Source organism: Lissotriton helveticus, chromosome 2_1 (assembly GCF_964261635.1).
Source record: "Lissotriton helveticus chromosome 2_1, aLisHel1.1, whole genome shotgun sequence".
Lineage (NCBI taxonomy): Eukaryota > Metazoa > Chordata > Amphibia > Caudata > Salamandridae > Lissotriton > Lissotriton helveticus.
This window is the reverse complement of record NC_136059.1, coordinates 1,570,267,810-1,570,287,556: the sequence shown is the minus strand read 5'-3', so window position 1 is coordinate 1,570,287,556 and position 19,747 is coordinate 1,570,267,810. Positions and strand designations below refer to the sequence as shown.

At 45.6% G+C, this 19,747-nt stretch overlaps 1 protein-coding gene across 5 annotated transcripts in view; it reads left to right on the top strand.

Moving 5' to 3' along the window:
- RNF38 (ring finger protein 38) overlaps positions 1–19,747 on the top strand; it is a 745,333-nt gene that overhangs the window by 559,333 nt on the left and 166,253 nt on the right. For all 5 annotated transcript variants that reach the window (XM_078676542.1, XM_078676544.1, XM_078676543.1 and 2 more), the window contains one exon: positions 1,320–1,481. In XM_078676542.1, the coding sequence (XP_078532668.1) occupies positions 1,320–1,481 (162 nt within the window). The remainder of the gene's footprint in view (positions 1–1,319; positions 1,482–19,747) is intronic.

Genomic DNA, 19,747 nt, shown 5'->3' with positions numbered 1-19,747 from the left:
ACGCCACGGCCACTGGCTCTCTGTCAACCAGAGGATATCATTCAAGCTCCTCACCCAAGCACACAGGGCACTCCACAAGACCGGCCCAGCCTACCCAACAGATGGCTCTCCTTCTACATCCCCAACCGCCAGCTACGCTCCGCCGACCTCTCACTCGCCACTGTCCCGTGCATCCGAAGAATAACCACCGGTGGGCGATCCTTCTCTCACCTCGCCGCCAAGATATGCAACACCCTCCCACTGAGCCTACGACAGACCCAAGACCTGCTGACCTTCAGGAGGATACTCAAGACCTGGCTGTTCGAACAGTAGCTCAACCCTAACCACCCCCCCCCCCTCCCCCGCAGCGCCTTGAGACCCTCGCGGGTATGTAGTGCGCTTCACAAATGATTGATTGATTGATTGATTTGTATATTTTTGAAGTGCTCCGGGATCGCTACATGCTCATCGGGAATATTCAGTACTTATTACTTTGATGAGGATTTCTCTGGAAGAGAACTAGGATTACAGGTGAGTAACTTTCTCATCTCCATTATTTAAATAAGTTGGCCCATTGTAGAAAATCTACTTGAGCAGCAGCAATGAATCAGCGCCCTCTGGCACGTAGCGTTGTGGTGTTCGCGCTGATTTTGCAGCACAGAACTAGCTCTTGGTTCTAAAAATCAGCACGGGTAGTGCGATGTACCCTCCCGCTCACAGAATCTCACGTAGTTTTAATCTAACTTCCACCCATCCCCCGCCCACTTCCACTGCCCCCCTTCCTCCTCTGCCCCCCCCCCACCCCCCCTGCCGTCCATCTTTCCAAGTCATGAGGCTATTAGTTGTTCTTAAAAACAAAGTAGACAGTTGGTGCCTCTGAGGGAGCATTGTGACTCTGAATCTCTCCGCCTCTTTATCCAAAGTTCTGGTCCAATAATGAGGTAGAATGTCTTGTTTCAGTATTATTTGCGGTTTTGATAGACAGCCTGTCATTAGAGAGTGATTCAAGCATGTGACTTTTTGAGCAAAACCAATGCTTAAGAACTTTTTCTAAACAGGCCGGATTTGTTCAGTCATCGGAAAACTCCTTTTAAGAAGGAAAAACTGTGTGTAAACCAAAGACGAGTCCTGCGCTTAAGTTGTTTTGTTGACATCTCTAAAAAGGTTTTTAAACAGTGAGCTGCTTAATGTTTATCAGCATAGTCTGAATGTCACTAGATGAAAATGTAGACCACTCAGGTGAAATGTTTTTCGTTTTTTGCACTGCCTTATATTTGAAGTAAAAATGTTTACATCCAGTGCAGCCAATATGTTATATGGTGTTTTGTTTTGTACTGTAGCCCCTGCAGAGGATAGAAAATGAGGTGGAGATGTTGGGAGAACACCTTCCTGTGGGAAGCTTTTCCTATCCCCCATCGGCGCATCCTACACCTTTGCCACCCTCAGCCCCTCTTCAGTTCCTCACACATGATCCGTTGCACCAGGACGTGTCATTTGGTGTTGTAAGTATTCACATTTTCTATAAATCTTAAGGTTACAGTGCATGAAGTAAATAGCTGGCTGTAGCGGAGTAAAGTAGAACTGGTCATTGGAACTACTGAATTAATTTGACATGTGCTTCTGAGATAAAATGGTACCAAGCCAAAACCTGTTCTTTTTATTTAGTTTGGCCACAAACTGCTTCCGCTGTACCGCAACGTATACCATCAATATAAAATAACAGAGATGGACATGGGTGACCCCCATTGCTTGTTGCAATTGGCCCTAGCATATGGATGGGGACCATATTAGTGCATTTGCATGCAGTAACATCCGTTCAGAAAATACGAAAGGTTTCTTGTGCATCTATTGGATGTGTCTGCAAAGGAGTGTTTGTAATGCAATCATGGACAGGAAAGATTCAGCGTGGTTCTGTGGAAGGGCCATTGATACCTTCATGCACATAAGTTGACTGGGGCAAAGGAGGCAGCAATTACGGGTTCTCTCCACATACCTTGTCTGGCATCAATCTGCGCAGCCTTTGAAGTTCTCCAGTATTAGGGTGTCTTTCATAGATTCACATGCCTGAATCATTCCCCGTCGTCGGAGTGGGAGTCCCACGGTATATAAAAAGCAGTAATATGCAATAATATCCTTAGAAAAACTTGGTAATAACCAACCAGGAAGTAAAGTAGCCCAAGCTACAAGAGTAAAAACTTCCACACTCAAGACTATCCTAGTCATTTTGTATAGACCAAACTGCAGCCAATCAGGCGACAGCACCCACTAGAATATTCTCCCCAGAGGCTCAGGCTCTCAGATTTTCTACCGCACGTCGTGTGAAGGGAGTCTCCCTGAGCTCTGCTCAGTTTTCTTCAATTTTCTTCATTTTTCTTCAATTTTTTCTTCATAATATCACAGTTTTGTAATGTCTTACATGAAGTCTACCTTCAGACCCTGCGTCACTTGTGGGAAGCTGAGACCCTTCCCTGTGAACCCTCATTAAGAGTATATGGACCAGCACTCTGCCTGTCACTGACATGGTAGGAGGAGAAGGGGTTGTTCTTGTGCTTAGACTATACCCCCCTTCAGATGTGGGAGGATTTTTTTGTTTGTCCTGCACATTAAGGTTTGAAGTGATGCTTCTCCTCCACTTCACCAGCTGAAGTAACATCACAATTAAGGGGTCTCTGGCCTTCTTTGAGTCTGTGCCTCCCACATCTACGCCCACGAGATTTACTCTCAGGCGTCTAGACTCACTCTGCACACTTTTCTACGTGAAAATGTGCCAGCTTGTCGACGATATGGTCGATGTACTCTCTGAGGACAATCTCTGCCGTCACTGGTGCTCTGCAACGACAGCGCCTCCAGGCATTCATCGACGACAGTGAGGACAGTGCCCTCTTGTCGACTGCAGGCTCGTCGACCACTGGGAGTTTCGTCGACAGTTGGCCTCGTCGACGGTAGGCTCGCCGACGATAGGTACGCTCGTCGACGGTAGGCTCGTCGACGGTAGGCTCGTCGGCGGTAGGCTCGTCGGCGGTAGGCTCGTCGGCGGTAGGCTCGTCGACGGTAGGCTCGTCGACGGTAGGCTCGTCGACGGTAGGCTCGTCGACGGTAGGCTCGTCGACGGTGAGCTCTGTAGACGGTGAGCTCTGTAGACGGTGAGCTCTGTAGACGGTGAGCTCTGTAGACGGTAGGCTCGTCCATAGACGAGGACCTCCGTGGATAGTGAGCTCCGTAGACGGTGGGCTCCGTAGACTGTGAGCTCCGTAGACGGTGAGCTCCGTCGACGGTGAGCTCCCTCGACGGTGAGCTCCATCGGCGGTGAGCTCCATCGGCGGTGAGCTCTGTCGGCGGTGAGCTCTGTCGACGGTGAGCTCTGTCGACGGTGAGCTCTGTCGACGGTGAGCTCTGTCGACGGTGAGCTCTGTCGGCGGTGAGCTCTGTCGACGGTGAGCTCTGTCGGCGGTGAGCTCTGTCGACGGTGAGCTCTGTCGGCGGTGAGCTCTGTCGGCGGTGAGCTCTGTCGGCGGTGAGCTCTGTCGACGGTGAGCTCTGTCGACGGTGAGCTCTGTCGACGGTGAGCTCTGTCGACGGTGAGCTCTGTCGACGGTGAGCTCTGTCGACGGTGAGCTTCGTCAACATTCAGCTTCGACGCCAGTTGACTTCGTTAACGGACAGTGCTTTTGTAGACCATTTATTTCGTCGACGGCAGCTTTCCGCTACATCCACGTGATGGCTTTTTACTTCCGCCATTATACTTCTTGGACAGCACATAGCCGTATGAGCATGTTTTTTCTTCAGATCAGAATTATGTATTTCTGACAGCAAGACTGCCACGGCCTGTACCATGGCGGGATTACGTCTTCTCTGACAACTGGAGTTCTTTTGCATTCACCTTCGGTGAATATTGGAGGTTTTCTCCTCCTTATGAAGAGAGCGGCAAATCGTTTTCCCCCTTTACCCTCGTCCTGGGGAAACCACAGAAACAAGTTTGTTCACTTCCTATCATAGACTTTATTTAGAAAGGAGGTGTTAAACTCATGCAGGGGCCACACTCTGTGCCGGCGTTTTTTCCACGCCTTGACAAGACATGTGAAGCTCCCCACTATTCACCTGCTTTTCTAGTCTCTCAGCCTACCCTGACTCAGTCATTACTCAGGCGGCACAGCGATTATCTTGCAAGCCAGTGGGCAGATATGCCGCCAGATGTGCTCTGACATGTTGGCGCTAGTAGAACTTATTCCAGAATCCTCCAAGCCTCATACTTTAAAGATCCTGCAGGAGGGAGAGCGAGAGAGAGAAGTGCATCAGAAATAATACACTGTGCAGCGGACATTGCGTGTACAGGTTTTCAACAGCTCGCAAGAGGGGCAGTCTGGCGAAGACATTTTTGCTTCAATGCTACGTCTTTTGCAAGGAAGTTCAGACTTCAATACTTCACTTGCCTTTTGATTGAGGATCCCTTCTGGCCAGCACATAGATACTGCCCGCACCCTCTGGATATAGAATCGCAGCCTTTTCGTGGTGCCGAGGACATAGATCCACGTCCTTTTTTCAAGGCAGTTCCATCCAGTATTGGCTCCTACAATCGGAACCAACTGCGTTACTCAAATCAAACGCAGTCACATGGGCAAAGTACCAACAGTTCCTACATAGAAAATCATCGTACAGCCGAGGCAACTCTTCTAAGAAACAAACCACCTTTATTCCCTCCAAAAACATCGGAGGTCTAATATCTCACTTTTATTCCAATTGGTCAAGGGTGACAGAGGACCGTTGGGTTTTTAAACGTCATGCCCAAGGGCACACTCTAGAATTTGTCAAATTTCCCTTTTTCTACACCTCCAAAGGGATCTCCACCTTTCTCATCTACGGGAGTCGTTTGCACAAGTGTCTATATGGATACAAACAGAGACCGTCGGAGTGGTTCCGAATCTCCAACAGCGTTAGGGTTTACTCTCAGTTCCTCCTCAACAAGCAAATCAGGAAAGTAGCCCATGATTTTAGATCTTTGCGCAAACTTTACCAATGTTGTACCTCAAGAAAGTCCTAAAGTTCTTATGCCAGAACGACTTTATATCTACTTTCAACCTCCAAGATGTCTATTTTGATGTGCCAATTCTTCCTAAGCACAGGAAGTGGCTACGCTTTACAATAGGTACAAAACATTTTCAATTAAAGTCCTACCTTTTGGACTTAGGTCGGTTTCACGTGTCTTTACGTAGATCCTGGCACCAGTGGCAGCCTATCTACGTCTGCAAGGCATACAAATTCTTCATTACTGAGACAACTGTATAACAAGGGCTCGCTCTTATTTACAAGCAGTCCAGCACACCCAGACTTGTCAGTCACTGTTTCAAAACCTGGTTTTCAATAAATCATGACAAGTCCCAACTAGTACTAGCTCCGATATGAACGTTTCTCGGAGCATCAATCCATATAAACCTAGCAAAGGTGTTTGTCTCACACAAACGACGGGCCTTCAGCTCCCACTTGGTGGTTCTACGTACAAAAAAGTCTGTTTAAATAGATCCTCAGTCATTCCTGGCCACAGCCTCCACCTGCATCCCGTTGGTTCCCAACTGCAGATTACACATGAGGAAATTGCTAGAGGGACTACACAAGAAGTGGTTGCAGGTCTCCAGTTCAATCGATGATCTCATTCTAATCACTCCTCGGATGCAAGAGGCCTTTTTGTTTGATGGGTCCAAGAAAGAAATTTGTAGAAGGTGTGTGTGTTTCCTTCAAGAAGCGCCAAAATTACACAATCACCACAGACGCATCCCTCGAGGGTTGGGGAGCATGTATTCAAGGGCTGAAGGTCAGCGGTAAATGGAACCCTCAACAAAAGGCTTGGCACATCAATCTGCTAGAGCTAGGTGCCATCTTCTTAGCCCTCAAATCCTTTCGTGCAATCATTCAAGGGGCCACAGTATTGGTTCGCTCAGACAATACTTCAAGTATGCATTACTTAAACAAACAGGGAAGAACGAGGTTGGTTCTTCTATCTCATGAAGCCCAAGAGATATGGGCTTGGGCGATGCGACACAGGATCAATCTCTTGGCTGTTAATGTGCCGTGAGTTGCAAATGTGCTTGCGGACACCCTCAGCAGGTCAACGGTGTCCAACAACGAAAAGGAACTGCATCAGCCAACAGCGGACCGAATATTCCAGCAGTGGGATCATCCCGATCTGGACCGCTTTGCGACAAAAAAGAACAGCAAATGCCTGTTTTCTTTGCAAGCTGGCTTCCCCACAGGGACTCGCAAGGGAAGGCATTTTCGATAAACTGGTCTCAAATATATGCTTACGCCTTTCCTCCGATACCGTTGGTTCCGGGAGTTCTCCGGAAGATGAAGAAAGAGCCATATCGCTTGATTCTCATCGCCCCCAGGTGGCCTCGCCAATACTGGTTCACCGAACTTCTTCTCCTCTCTGAGTGCGATCCAATACAGTTTCGACCAATACCGAATCTCCTCTCAATTCAGAATGGTCAGATTTGCCATCCGGATCCGGCCTCTCTAAAATTAGCAGCTTGGCGTTTCTGAGCACCTTGAATTAGCTCATCTGAATATCTTGGCGGATTGTAAGGAGGTACTGGCTTACGCGAGAGCACTTGCTAAAATAAAGACATACAGACTTTAATGGAAAAAGAATCTGCATTTGGTGTTAATCTGCTGGGGTTCACCCATTTCCTGCAACGCCGGACCAGATATTACCTTTTTTCTTGCACTTGGCAAAATCAGGCTTATCTCATGCAACGTTGAGGGTCTTTTTGGCAGCCATTTCAAGGTAACGTCAGGATGGGTCCACCTCTCTTTATTCTTCAAGAATACAACAGTTCTTTAGGGACTATTCAGAATGTTTCCTCCTGTACGTCGTCCGCCTCCATCATGGCATTTTAATGTAGTATTAGTGCAGCTCATGCGCCACCCATTTGAGCCAATTCACAGGGTGTATTTCAAATTCCTAACATGGAACGTTTCTCTTTTGGTAGCATTAACTTCATCTAGAAGAGTCAGTGATGTTCAAGCTGTCACCGTCAATTCACCTTTCTGACAATTCACATCCAATTCTGTGGTGCTACGTACAAACCCAAGGTTTATGCCTAAGGGGCCTTCGGTTTTTCACCTGAACGAACCAGTCATCTTAAAGATGTTTTTTCCTAGTCCGCAATCCCCTGCGGAGAGGGCATTACATACCCTTGACATCAGAAGATGTTTAAAATTCTATTTTCAAAGGACCTCTGCCATTCGCAAATCTGATCAACTGTTTATTGCCTATGGAAAGATACGGCAAGGACAAGCAGTGTCCAAATAAACCATAGCTAGATGGATTTCTGCAGCTATTGACTTTTGCCATCTTCAAGCTGGAAGACCTTTACAGACAATTCCAAGAGCTCACTCTGCAAGAGCTGTTTCTTCCTCGACTGCTCTTTTAGCTGGAGTTCCTCGTCAGCAAATCTGCAGAGCAGCGACTTGGTCCAGCAGACATACTTTCACCAGGCATTATTGTTCGGATGCTGCCAGCGAGGCTGATACGTCAGTGGGTCAAACGGTTCTACGAAATCTTTTCATATAAGATGAGCCTCTGTTTTTCCCTCCTCCTCTGTACTGCTTTCCAGACGCTTATTCCATGCCTAAGTTGGGTGCATTCTCATGTGATTGCAAGTTTTTTCATGCATATATGAATATTGGCATTTTATTATGTGAATGTATGTACTTGCTATATACAAACTTATGTTACCAATAGCGTCTTCTAAGCATTATTTCGGTACTGCTATCTACTCTGATTCAGGCATGTGAATCTATGAAAGACACCCTAATACTGGAGAAGAACGATAGTTACTTACCTGTAATCTGTGGTTCTCCAGTATTGGTGTCTTTCATAGATTCACATGCAACCCGCCCACCTCCCCTCTGAGGCTCTTTAGGCTAGGATGTTTTTAGCTTCACTCCTGTGCGAGAAAATCTGAGAGCCTGAGCCTCTGGGGAGAACATTCTAGTGGGTGCTGTCGCCTGATTGGCTGCAGTTTGGTCTATACAAAATGACTAGGATAGTCATGAGTGTGGAAGTTTTTACTCTTGTAGCTTGGGCTACTTTACTTCCTGGTTGGTTATTACCAAGTTTTTCTAAGGATATTATTGCATATTACTGCTTTTTATATACCGTGGGACTCCCACTCCGACGACGGGGAATGATTCAGGCATGTGAATCTATGAAAGACAGCAATACTAGAGAACCACAGATTACAGGTAAGTAACTATTGTTCTTCACTTTCAGCCCCCTGCAGTGTTTCTTCACTTTATAAATGTACCCGACGCTTTTACGTGTATTCCTCCTCTAGCAGTTCTTTAGAAAGTTGCCGGGTTTCCACAGAAATTGTGAAATACAGATTGTTTCCAGGGCGATGACAAAAGCCACTGCGTGCCTTTCTTTCTAACTTCTGTGTCACGTACACCTTCTGCTCTGGAAAGGTTCTAGCTCCGGACAGCAAAATGATGCAGTTCCTCTGCCGGAGCCTAATCTGGAAAGAATCAAAATCCCACACCTTCATAAAGGCAACCCAAATGTCAACAGAATAGTGGCAGCAGCTCTTTTTTTCTGGTGCCGGTCCATCCCTTCTACAGAACAGGCACTGTATCTCCATAGCTGCAAAGTGCATCCACGTCATGTGCAACACTTTAAGCCAATTCTGAGTTTCATCAGATGCTGCTGTGTTGTGGGATTTTTAATCCCTGTGCAGTGTGAAAACTACACGGAGTAGCTCTGGGTGAATGTGTCTTATGGCATGGTACCACGTTGGCAAAAAGGACAACCTTCTAAGCAATGAGTGTAAAAATGTAGATAAAGGGTCAAAATTAATCACTTTCTGGGTCACTTTTACAGACGCACCAGAGGAGGTCACACTATTGTGGCGCAAGTACAAGTGAATACTTAACGGTTATTTGCTTTGTATAATACATAAGCGTATTGATCAAACATTAACATGTAGTCAGACTTATTTGCTTATTCAAACAAGCATTTGCAATGCAGTAGGTCTCACATTGTGTGGTCCAGTACGTGTTTTCTCGCAGACCGCGGACGAGAGACGAGAGAGAACGCTTCGAGGTCTGCAGCTCCTGCTCCTGGTCCCACTCCGCCATCTGCCGGTATTATCCCAACTTGCCCCGGCTTGGCCTTGTTTCGCCCCCGCTTTCGTGAGCGGCCAGCGGGGGGCGGGGGGGGGGGGAAATGGTCGTGGTAGTGGTGGAGTATACAGTGGCCATGACTCGTGGCTGGTGGGCGTGGCAGGAACAGTGCGGGGAGCTGAGCGGCACAGAGCGAAGGCTAAAGTGAGCTCTAATTTGGACCCTGAGCTAAACCTCATGCAGCAGAGTTACTGAGCAGAGCAGAACGGCTGCAGGAATAGTGACCGACACTGACCGGGCTGAGATTGAGGATTTGGCTCTCCCCGCTTGTACCTGAGGAGCTATGAAGAGCTACAGGGAGTTATAGAGAGCTCCAGGAGAGCTATTTCCAGCCGTTTCCAAGTAGCCCATTATAAGGGTTTGCATCCCCTCGCCCTTCTGTGTTAGCCCGGTTACCTCGAGACCAGGCAGGGGTTCTGGAGGGGAGGGGGTATCCTGCCTCCCTGTGTAAGAGGAGCAGAGCAGTGGGTAAATCCATACACTGTCCACCCCGCCCCCCACCGTCCCCCACCGTCCCCCCCCCCCCCTCCCTCAGTGCATTACCATCACTTCTGTGGCGAAATAGTTTGGGGAGAGACAGTTCTCTTCCAGGGGATACTCATTAATAGTCATAAGCACTGAATTATCTCCGCCCATGAGCGGGAACCCGGAACATATAATAATATATATGTATGTATATATATATATATATATATATATATATATATATATATATATATATATATCCGCTTCGCAGTCCCTCCCCACAATCTTGGGAATTAGGTAGCAGCACTCCGGGGTTAGTTCACAGTTTCAGGTTTTATTGATCAAAACGCGCTTTCGGCACTCGGCCTTCGTCAGTGTTCAGAGTGACAGTGCCGCGCAAGGTTTACAAATGCTTTGCATGCAACACGTGATGTTAACTTAGACACAAAGATAGGACCAAAATAATCCTAATGGTCGCCATCTTTGAATGGGTAAAGTAAAGTCAATGTAGATTACCGCTCTATATTACCAGCAGTACGCAGCTACATATATGTAGATAAATTCAATTTAAAGCATATAAAGGGTCAGAAAATTCATCCCTCATTATCTGCTTATAACATAATGCCCACAGATGGGCTTGGCATATATACAATGTTCACAACTTCCCCATTCTCATTCGATGAAATTGCGCCCTGAATGGGCTATACGAAGTTCTAAATATAGATACAGTAACGTGTTGAGAAGTGCATCTCCAAGGCAATGCATTATTAACATATATAAACAGATTAGAGCAATTTCAGGCCAACCAAACAATATTTACAACTATACAGATCAGTCCACTTCATACTTGTTTCAGATCAAATGGACTGCCAAGTCTTCATGTATATTCAACCCTGTTGGTATCTTGCTTTGTAGATCGATAATGTAGCGCGACTCTAGTCGTCTTAGTTTGCGTAACCTATCACCTCCTCTTACATGGGCAGGGACTGAATCCAGACAAAAATACTTCAACAGATCCCTGTTGCGTTTATGCTCTTGATCAAAATGTCTGGCCACGGGGTAGTTCACATCTGCATTTTGTATGGCCCTTTGATGCTCAAGTATCCTCAATTTAACAGGATTCGTTGTACTGCCAACATACCTTCTGCCACAAGGACATGTTAGACAGTACACGGCATAGGGTGTTGTGCAGGTGAGGAATTTACCTATTTTTTTAGGTTGTTTGACCCCGGGTACAGAGTACTGTGTCACGCGTCTACTTCCTTTACAGGCCTTACATTTCCCGCATGGGAAAAACCCTTTTAAAGGTTCTGACTTGGGTTTGGATGCTGTGCCTTCATGATGACTATGCACCAGATAGTCCTTAAGTGCTCGTGCCTTTCTAAAAGTTACTAGAGGGTAACATGGTAAGTCTTGCTTGATTGTGTTATCAGTGAGCAAGATGCTCCAATGCCTCCGCATGATGCGTTTTAATTCAGAGGCATTGCGTGAAAAGGTGGTAATCATTCTAAACGTACCCCCACCCGTCTTTGTACTCTCAATGTTCTCAGGTTTTTCTTTTTTTAATAGATCGCCACGATCCAGTTCACATACTTTCTTCATAGCCTGTGTGAGAACGCCCTCTTTGTAACCTCTAGTCCTAAATCTCTGTATGCTACTCTTGGCTGCACTGTTGAAATCCTGTTCCTTAGTGTTGTTCCTCCGTATCCTTAATAGTTCCCCATAGGGTATACTATTCACTAAGCTTTTCGGGTGACTGCTGGTCGCGTATAGAGTCGAATTCCCAGCAGTCTCCTTACGGTAAAGCCTTGTGTGTAGTCTGCCTTCCTCTACAAAAACTGTTAGGTCCAAATAATTTACCTCAGTTTGGCTACAGGTACCGGAAAACTTCAAGTTATTACTGTTGTTATTAAGCACCGTAATATACTCTTTCGCTACCTCAACCGACCCCCCTATGATGATAAAGAGGTCGTCAATGTAGCGGTGCCAACACTTGACAAGTTCATTCCACCTCTTATTGGCTGGAGACCAGGCCACCTGCTCCTCCCACCACCCCACGAATAAATTCGCGAAGCTGGGGGCGGAGCAGGTACCCATCGCCACGCCAGTAAGCTGTTTGTACAATTCCTGGCCGAAGAGAAAAATGTTATTGTTAAGGCAGAAACCTAGGAAATCGAGTAACATTTTGTTATGTTCCATGAATTTGACCGGTCGTGTTTCAAGGAACCAGGCAATAGCCAGCAGCCCCTCCCCATGTCCTATGCACGTATATAGACTGGTGATGTCTATCACCATCATTGTGTCTCCATCATTCCAGCATACATCCTCAATTAAGTTCAAAAAGTGCTTGGTGTCCTTTAGGTACGATTTTAACCTCATAACATGGGGTGAAAGGAAAGAGTCAACATAAATACATAAGTGTTCTGTCAGGCTGCCCTGAGAGGCCACAATTGGTCTGCCAGGGGGATTCAATAGGTCCTTGTGAATTTTGGGTAAATAATAAAATGACGGGGTAACAGGATTCACAAGTATTTTAAAACCAAACCGCAACGAATGAAGTCACCTGCATCTGACGAAACGGAAGGGAGTATACTCTCCTGCAGAGATCTGGCAGGAATCAGGACTTTGGAAGAATTACGGATGGAACAATTTGACAATGATGGGACCACTACTCTGAGTAATACTCAGTTAATCACGGACATGGGAGTACAACAAAAGGGAGGCGCGACTGATTTCAAACCAACCTCAACCTTCATGCCTGTGATGGGGACAGATGCCATAGATACCTTCTCGGAGGCTGTACTGCAGGACCTACGGAAGTTGAGAGGCAATACTAAATTTAAGCAGGATCAACAAAACTTTACGAATAAACAACATTTGGCACTCAAGAAGTTGTGTGAGGACTCGTCTTTGGTGTGTAAGCCCTCGGACAAGGGGGGGAATATTGTTTTACTTACCAAAGCGCAATATGAGCAGGAGGCTTTACGCCAACTAAATGACCAGAGTACTTATATGAAAGTGAGTATGTCGGTATACAACACCAGCATTTCGGATTACCACGATATGATCCTAAGGTGGTACAATAAGAATATGCTAAATAGTGATGAAAATCTATTCTTGAGATGCCCTAATCCTGTTACCCCGTCATTTTATTATTTACCCAAAATTCACAAGGACCTATTGAATCCCCCTGGCAGACCAATTGTGGCCTCTCAGGGCAGCCTGACAGAACACTTATCTATTTATGTTGACTCTTTCCTTTCACCCCATGTTATGAGGTTAAAATCGTACCTAAAGGACACCAAGCACTTTTTGAACTTAATTGAGGATGTATGCTGGAATGATGGAGACACAATGATGGTGATAGACATCACCAGTCTATATACGTGCATAGGACATGGGGAGGGGCTGCTGGCTATTGCCTGGTTCCTTGAAACACGACCGGTCAAATTCATGGAACATAACAAAATGTTACTCGATTTCCTAGGTTTCTGCCTTAACAATAACATTTTTCTCTTCGGCCAGGAATTGTACAAACAGCTTACTGGCGTGGCGATGGGTACCTGCTCCGCCCCCAGCTTCGCGAATTTATTCGTGGGGTGGTGGGAGGAGCAGGTGGCCTGGTCTCCAGCCAATAAGAGGTGGAATGAACTTGTCAAGTGTTGGCACCGCTACATTGACGACCTCTTTATCATCATAGGGGGGTCGGTTGAGGTAGCGAAAGAGTATATTACGGTGCTTAATAACAACAGTAATAACTTGAAGTTTTCCGGTACCTGTAGCCAAACTGAGGTAAATTATTTGGACCTAACAGTTTTTGTAGAGGAAGGCAGACTACACACAAGGCTTTACCGTAAGGAGACTGCTGGGAATTCGACTCTATACGCGACCAGCAGTCACCCGAAAAGCTTAGTGAATAGTATACCCTATGGGGAACTATTAAGGATACGGAGGAACAACACTAAGGAACAGGATTTCAACAGTGCAGCCAAGAGTAGCATACAGAGATTTAGGACTAGAGGTTACAAAGAGGGCGTTCTCACACAGGCTATGAAGAAAGTATGTGAACTGGATCGTGGCGATCTATTAAAAAAAGAAAAACCTGAGAACATTGAGAGTACAAAGACGGGTGGGGGTACGTTTAGAATGATTACCACCTTTTCACGCAATGCCTCTGAATTAAAACGCATCATGCGGAGGCATTGGAGCATCTTGCTCACTGATAACACAATCAAGCAAGACTTACCATGTTACCCTCTAGTAACTTTTAGAAAGGCACGAGCACTTAAGGACTATCTGGTGCATAGTCATCATGAAGGCACAGCATCCAAACCCAAGTCAGAACCTTTAAAAGGGTTTTTCCCATGCGGGAAATGTAAGGCCTGTAAAGGAAGTAGACGCGTGACACAGTACTCTGTACCCGGGGTCAAACAACCTAAAAAAATAGGTAAATTCCTCACCTGCACAACACCCTATGCCGTGTACTGTCTAACATGTCCTTGTGGCAGAAGGTATGTTGGCAGTACAACGAATCCTGTTAAATTGAGGATACTTGAGCATCAAAGGGCCATACAAAATGCAGATGTGAACTACCCCGTGGCCAGACATTTTGATCAAGAGCATAAACGCAACAGGGATCTGTTGAAGTATTTTTGTCTGGATTCAGTCCCTGCCCATGTAAGAGGAGGTGATAGGTTACGCAAACTAAGACGACTAGAGTCGCGCTACATTATCGATCTACAAAGCAAGATACCAACAGGGTTGAATATACATGAAGACTTGGCAGTCCATTTGATCTGAAACAAGTATGAAGTGGACTGATCTGTATAGTTGTAAATATTGTTTGGTTGGCCTGAAATTGCTCTAATCTGTTTATATATGTTAATAATGCATTGCCTTGGAGATGCACTTCTCAACACGTTACTGTATCTATATTTAGAACTTCGTATAGCCCATTCAGGGCGCAATTTCATCGAATGAGAATGGGGAAGTTGTGAACATTGTATATATGCCAAGCCCATCTGTGGGCATTATGTTATAAGCAGATAATGAGGGATGAATTTTCTGACCCTTTATATGCTTTAAATTGAATTTATCTACATATATGTAGCTGCGTACTGCTGGTAATATAGAGCGGTAATCTACATTGACTTTACTTTACCCATTCAAAGATGGCGACCATTAGGATTATTTTGGTCCTATCTTTGTGTCTAAGTTAACATCACGTGTTGCATGCAAAGCATTTGTAAACCTTGCGCGGCACTGTCACTCTGAACACTGACGAAGGCCGAGTGCCGAAAGCGCGTTTTGATCAATAAAACCTGAAACTGTGAACTAACCCCGGAGTGCTGCTACCTAATTCCCAAGATTGTGGGGAGGGACTGCGAAGCGGATATTATGGTCGGGTGCACCCCCGACGAGCAGGCACCAGCCTGGGAGTGCGTCTGGCAGGTGCAAGTGTAGCTGTGATATATATATATATATATATATATATATATATATATACACACACACACACCTCGGGAGGTGGCATGTACGCCGGAAATTCAATGCAGGTCAGTGTAAAACGTAACACACGCTCTCAGCGGCAGCCAAAGATACGCTAAACAGAATCAATCCAAGGGTGTTTAATCATCTGCAGATGATTAAACACCCTTGGATTGATTCTCTTTAGCGTATCTTTGGCTGCCGCTGAGAGCGTGTGTTACGTTTTACACTGAGCTGCATATATATATATATATATGTGTGTGTGTAAATATATATAATAGTAGTACATAGTACTAAACAAATTATACACGTATATATGTATAGCCAATAAAATGCAGCCCAACATAACCCATAGGCTAAAAAAGCCATAATTACATATTTTCTGCAGTGTGAAAATAAATCATATAAATAACGCAATAAAAAGGCATGAGCCTCAAAAGCATTCCATAATCAGCAAAAAACCTTTTATTTTCATCAAAGAAATTGTAATAAAAGGCAATTAGCCTAAGAAGGCTGCATACAGAAAAACTATCCCTGTACAGAAAATCAGACTGACACCTCGCCTTTAAGAGAATCTGAACACTTTGCCTTTAAGGTATACAACCTTTACAACGCAACTTTTACAACGACCTACCATTACCACGCATTTTTTACAACGCAGGATCCATTACAACGCATACCATTACAACCCATGTATTTACAACGCAGGTACCTTTACAACGCATACCATTACAACGTAAGTATTGGTAAGTATATCATTTTATTAAAAATATAACTTTGGGTTTTTGGGTAAAGTGGTATTTTTAGGGTTCAGGGTCAGTTTTTGGGTAAAGGGGTATTTTTAGGGTTCAGGGTCAGTTTTCAGTTTTTGGGTAAAGGGGTATTTTTAGGGTTCAGGGTCAGTTTTCAGTTTTTGGGTAAAGGGGTATTTTTAGGGTTTAGGGTCAGTTTTCAGTTTTTGGGTAAAGGGGTATTTTTAGGGTTCAGGGTCAGTTTTCAGTTTTTGGGTAAAGGGGTATTTTTAGGGTTCAGGGTCAGTTTTCAGTTTTTGGGTAAAGGGGTATTTTTAGGGTTCAGGGTCAGTTTTCAGTTTTTGGGTAAAGGGGTATTGTTAGGGTTCAGGGTCAGTTTTCAGTTTTTGGGTAAAGGGGTATTTTTAGGGTTCAGGGTCAGTTTTCAGTTTTTGGGTAAAGGGGTATTTTTAGGGTTCAGGGTCAGTTTTCAGTTTTTGGGTAAAGGGGTATTTTTAGGGTTCAGGGTTAGTTTTGGGTTTTTTGGGTAAAGGGGTATTTTTAGGGTTTAGGGTCAGTTTTGGGTTTTTGGGTAAAGGGGTATTTTTAGGGTTCAGGGTCAGTTTTGGGTTTTTGGGTAAAGGGGTACAGGGTAAAAATTAAATATAATTAAATTTAAATTTCATTAAATTAAATTGATTAAATTAAATTCCATTAATTAAATTAAATTAAATTATTTAAATTAAATTACATTATATTAATTTTAATTAAATTACATTTTAAAAAATATTATATACTTACCAATACTTACGTTGTAATGGTATGCGTTGTAAAGGTACCTGCGTTGTAAATACATGCGTTGTAATGGTATGCGTTGTAATGGATCCTGCGTTGTAAAACATGCGTGGTAATGGTAGGCGTGGTAAAAGTATGCGTTGTAACGTCATACATCCTGCCTTTAAGGCCTCCAGGGGAACTCTGTTCCCATCATGCACCACAGGTGACAGTTAGGTCAGTTCTTTTTTCCGGCTTGTTCTGTGAGGAACCTGGAACTTGAGCTCGGCTGAATTTGACTGTTTTCAGTCAGAATTTAGTTTTTTCCTGTCTTTTTTGACAGTATTGGCTTTTGGTGGTGTTTTTCTACCTTTTCTGACTAATTGTTTAGAAAAAGTTTAGTCAGTTATGCCACCTTTATTCTATAAGTGTCCTTCCTGTGGAAAGAAGATGTCCAAAACAGATCCTCACTCGGTTTGTCTACCTTCCACACATGATGTGGACAAATTTTACCATTGCCTCAAGCTTTCTAGCATAACTTTAAAAGAGAGAGAAAAGGTTCGGCTTTTGGGGCTTATGGAGAGAGGACGACGTCGTGAAAAGGGGGCAAGGAGTGTTTAGTCGTCTGGAAGGTCCCCTTCTCATTCAAAACGTCAAAGATCTGCTTCTCCTGAAGGTAAAAGCAAGAAAAAACGACATCAGGAAGCGTCGACGTTGAAGAAAGTAAGTGCGGCGTCGAAATCAAGATCACCGTCGAGACCAGAGAAAGCTGCATCGACGTCGAAGACCTCGCCGGTGAGGCATAAGTCGGCGTCGAAGCGGAGATCGAGGTCGCTGTCGAAGTGTATCGACGTCGAGACATCTGGTGTCGATTGCTGTGAGGACGACGTCGAGAGCAAAGCGTTAGACGTCGAGAGAGAGAGCGATCGTCGTCGAGAGGAAGAGTTAGATCGACGTCGAAAGAAAAGTTCAGATCGACGTCAGGAGATAAAGGTACGGCGTCGAGACCTGAAAAGAGAAGACGATCCAGATCGCCGTCGAGACATGGTTCGACGTCGAGGCATGGCTCGAGGCTTGAAATGGTCCAGTCGGCGTCGAGAAAATGTCCGACGTCGGGGAAGTTGACGTCGAGGTCTCCGCTGCTTGTCTCACGGTCGACGTCGAGACATTCTAGATCTGCCTCTCGGAGCTCTCATAGGTCTTTGTCGAGGTCTGAATCAGCGTCGACAGTGTTGGATGACCCTCCAAGGTCTGTTTCACACGACCTGCAGTCAAGGGCATCGGTGAATGGATCTCCAGTGGTCGGAGCCTCTCCACACGAAGATTCTTCAGTGGTGGCTCATTCTGACTCGATGTCAAGGAAGTCAGCGTCAGGAGAAAGACAGTTAGTCCCCAGAGAGGTGCAGGCTCCAGCTTCTGGGTCTCTACATTCAATTGGAAGTGCTTCCTCATCTGCTCCTTCTTCGTTGGGAATGCAGATTGTGCAGGTCTCCCCGGAGGGCTCTCCGGTACGTAAAACACCACCTGCAGGTATGTCTCCAAGATGACTAGAGAGCATCCGTCATTGGAAGATGCAGCCAAGACCTGATCAAAGACCACTGACGATGGGGGCTTCGAGACCATCGGCTGGTGGGTCTCCAAGGAGATCCAGATCTCCAGTGCGAAGGCGTTCACGCTCTAGGGAACGCAGTAGGCATCGATCTACTACTCCTGAGAGAAGACATAGATCTCCTGCTTCGTCATCTCCAACAAGGTCTTCTTACAGAGACTATTCGCCCACGATTTCATCAACACCGCCGTCCAGGGTTTCACCTGTAGATGATTTGGGAACATTCAATGAGGTTTTGTGTCGTGGGGCGAGTAAATTCAATATTACTATGACAGTGCCTCAGGTGAAATCTTCTGTCATTTTTGAGACTTTACATCAGAAGTCCTCTGCCAGGCCTCTTCTTCCACTGGTGCCTGGTTTGTTGGAACCGGCGATGAAGACTTTTTTGACGCCAGCGACTGTAGGTTCAGGTCCCTCAAGGATTGTGAAAAAGTATAAGGCACCTGATCAAGACCCCATGTTGCTGCGCACAGATCCGCCACCAGATTCTCTCATAGTGGCTGCAGCCAGGAAGGCCCATTCGGCTACGTCTGTCTCGACTGCCCCACCTGAGAAAGACAGTAAAAGTATGGATTCCTTGGGCCGAAGGATGTGTAACACAGCTGGTTCGGTCATGAGAGTGGCCAGTGCTGCGGCTTTGCTGGGTCGCTATGATCGCCTCTTATGGGACTCTATGGCGAGGTTTGCAGACAAACTTCCAGAGGAAGATCAGAAAGATTTCCTGGAGATTGTGGAAGAAGGTAGTTTGGTGGCAAACCAGAGTATAAGTGCGGCTGCGGATTCGGCTGATCTGGCAGCTCACGGTTATGCCCACGGCATATGCTCCAGAAGATCGGCTTGGCTGCGTCTCACGGGTCTAAAGCCGGATGCCTAAAGAAAGATAGTTAACCTACCCTTCAACGGGTCGACATTATTTGGATCTCATGCGGATGATGAGATGACCAAGATGAAGTCGGAGCTGGACACTCTGAAGGCAGTGGGCCTGGAGAAAAAGAAAGACTTCCGCCGGCGTAATTTTCGTCCTTATGACAAGACGTCTTTCCAGCAACGTGGGCAATCGTCGAACTGGTTGTCGCAAAATCAAGGCCAGAACCAACAGAGGTCTCAATTTCAACAGCGCAGGCCTGGGCGAGGCAGAGGAGGAAACAAACAACAGTCCTCTGCTGCAAAACTGCCTCAGAAGCAATGAGAAGAGACTTCCTCCGCAGCTGTTGTCCACTCCGGTAGGAGGAAGCATTGCGTTCTACTTGGACGAGTGGAGAAGATTAACAAAGGACAGGTGGGTCATCGGCATTATCCAAAATGGCTACCTCCTAAAATTCAAGAAACCTCCTCCCATTATCAATCCGAAGGTACTTTTTCATCACAACCTAAAGCTTTTGCAAAAAGAAGCAAACATCCTTCTGTGCAAGAAAGCAATAGAGAAAGTCCCTCGTCCTCAGCGAAACCAAGGTCTGTACTCCCGGTTTTTCCTGGTGAAAAAGAAAGGTCCCAAAGCAGAATTCAGGCCCATACTGGATCTGAG